This window comes from Phaethon lepturus, unplaced genomic scaffold (assembly GCF_000687285.1).
Source record: "Phaethon lepturus isolate BGI_N335 unplaced genomic scaffold, ASM68728v1 scaffold20188, whole genome shotgun sequence".
In the NCBI taxonomy this organism is placed as follows: Eukaryota; Metazoa; Chordata; class Aves; order Phaethontiformes; family Phaethontidae; genus Phaethon; species Phaethon lepturus.
This window is the reverse complement of record NW_010557131.1, coordinates 15,923-18,170: the sequence shown is the minus strand read 5'-3', so window position 1 is coordinate 18,170 and position 2,248 is coordinate 15,923. Positions and strand designations below refer to the sequence as shown.

Genomic DNA, 2,248 nt, shown 5'->3' with positions numbered 1-2,248 from the left:
TGGAGACCCTCGTGAAGGTGCGGGTCAGGGGTGAGGGCGGGGGGGGGCCTCTTCCCCTGCTGTGCTGCGCTCTGGGCTGGGAAGCTGATAGCCCTGTGCCGGGTCCCCGTGGGTAACTCCCGGTGCCGGGCAGTACTCCTTCACAGGCAAGTGGACCTTGGCGGGGCTTCAACACAGATCACGTTTTTTCCTGGGTTCGCTGTAGATGATAGCAGCACGGCAGCCCTCCTCAGGCTGTACGGGACCAACCACTCCATTTACACCCACAGCTACCTCTGTTACGGGCAAAAGCAAGCCCTGAAGATGCTCATGGCATCCCTACAGCAGGTAACCACCTCCAGCCTTGTGCTCTTCCACTGCAGCCTAAGCCCTGATCTCACTGAGCTGGGCGGGCAGCACCCATGGGCTGTGATGGCTGCTGGGCTCTGCCTTTGTCCAAACCCTCACGTAGATGGCGGATACAACAGGGCCATCACGGTAGAAGCCATCCCAGGGGTGTCCCAACAGCAGGGCAGGACTGAGCCGACATGGAGACAGACACGCCAAAGCAGGATGTCTGACCACGGGCACTGCCAGGATGAAGGGTGCCCGGGGCCCCTTTCCCAGGGCCATCTTGCCCACCAGATCTCCGTCCCTGTCCTGATGGAGGGGCTGTGTCAGCCCAGCCTCAGCCACAGGGTGCTGGAAGGACAGCCCTGGAGGAGGGAGCCTGCTGGGAGGTAGGATAGCTGGGAGGTTGAGGAAGACCCAGCAAGATTTTTTAGCACCACTATGGTAATGGTTGGTTTTATGAGTAGAAATCTGAACATGCTGGTCTTCAGCAGTAGGTGCTGGGCATGGGAGAGCAAAGGGAGGTGTCGTTGCTGCACAGGGAGACCCTCATGTCCATAGATTGGCTGTGGGTGAGGGCTCAGCGCCAGCTCCTGCTGGTCAGAATGGGCAGAAAACCACATCTAGAGCACATTGCAAAGATAAATTAGTGTCCATTTTGGTTTTGCATAAATGGCTTCTCAGCCTTGGCTATCCCCTGACTCTGGTGACCCTACAAAGGAAGACTGGGAGCAAAATGGGTCCACGCTGAGTGTGGGGTGCAAACCTCCAAGACCTTGTACATGTGACCATCACTGTAACTGATCCCTGACCGCAGCATGGTCATGCCATGCTTGTCCTCACGATTCTGTGCCTGCACCCCATGGACAAAACCCCATGGGTGATGGGGCCAGCATGCCAGTGTCCTGCATTTGGGTGTGGGAACGGGCGCTGTCTGTGGGCAGTTTCTCTCCTTCCCATCCTCAGTGCCAGGGCCATGCTAACAGCTCCCACTCTCTCCAGGGCCGTCTCCCCAGCAGATACCACATCCCTGCTACCCAAGGGATACCAGGAGAACGTCACCACAGCGGACCTCTACAAGAGTCCCTGTGTCCGCGCACCAAGCACACCCAGCCCCACACAGGTCCTCACGGTGACGGGAACAGGGGACCCTGCAGCGTGCAGCACCGCCATAAGCCGTGCGGCGTGCAGCACCGCCATCCAGAAACTCTTCAACTTCAGCTGTGGGGCCAACAGGACATGCGGGTTCAACGGGGTTTATCAGCCGCCCGTGCGGGGACAGTTCTTTGTAAGGAGCCTCCGTCCCCACGGCTGTGGTGGGGGTGAGGGGGTTTTGGGGCACTGGAGCCTGGCCAAGATCCCAGGAAAACTGCAGTAGGAGAAAAGTCTGAGTAGTGCCAGCCCTGAAAGCTGGGATGTGCCCAACGCGTGGAGACATGCAAGGCACTCGCCAGTGTGCCAGGCAGACCCTGAGCTCTGTTGTCACAGCAGCAGTCGCTTTCGGTGTGGGCAGCAGTCCCAGGGCTCCCTCCCAGTGGGTCGGCAGGCATCACCCTGCGGTGCAGAGACCCCGGCAGAGCACCCAGAGGGAGGGCCGAGGGGATGCAAGGTCCTGGGTGCTTCACTAACCTGCTGCCCGTGGTCTTAAACACCCACAGGCCTTTTCGGGGCTTTATCAAAACCTTCACTTTCTGAACCTGGCTGGAGGGCAGTCCCTGAGCTCGGTCGATGCCACCGTCAGGCAGTTCTGCACCAGCAGCTGGGAGAAGGTGAGATCCTGCCTAGGAGATGCCAGCCCCTGCCCGGGTTTCGCCCGGGCACTGGGCAGCCTGAGGGCTCCTCCGCAGCCCAGGCCCTGCTGTGCAGACAGCAGCTGGAGCGAGCTGGGAGGAGCACGAAGGGGTCTGGCACCGGTGAC

General features: G+C 60.1%; 1 protein-coding gene across 1 annotated transcript in view; it reads left to right on the top strand.

The window, feature by feature from the left end:
- Positions 1–146: 146 nt before the first annotated feature.
- The window catches only part of LOC104625145 (ectonucleoside triphosphate diphosphohydrolase 8-like), a gene marked incomplete at its 5' end in the record, with an annotated part of 3,249 nt that continues 1,147 nt past the window's right edge, over positions 147–2,248 (top strand). Inside the window, 4 exon segments of the mRNA XM_010292695.1 lie at positions 147–345; positions 1,347–1,368; positions 1,371–1,618; positions 1,989–2,099. Of these exon segments, the coding sequence (XP_010290997.1) occupies positions 147–345; positions 1,347–1,368; positions 1,371–1,618; positions 1,989–2,099 (580 nt within the window).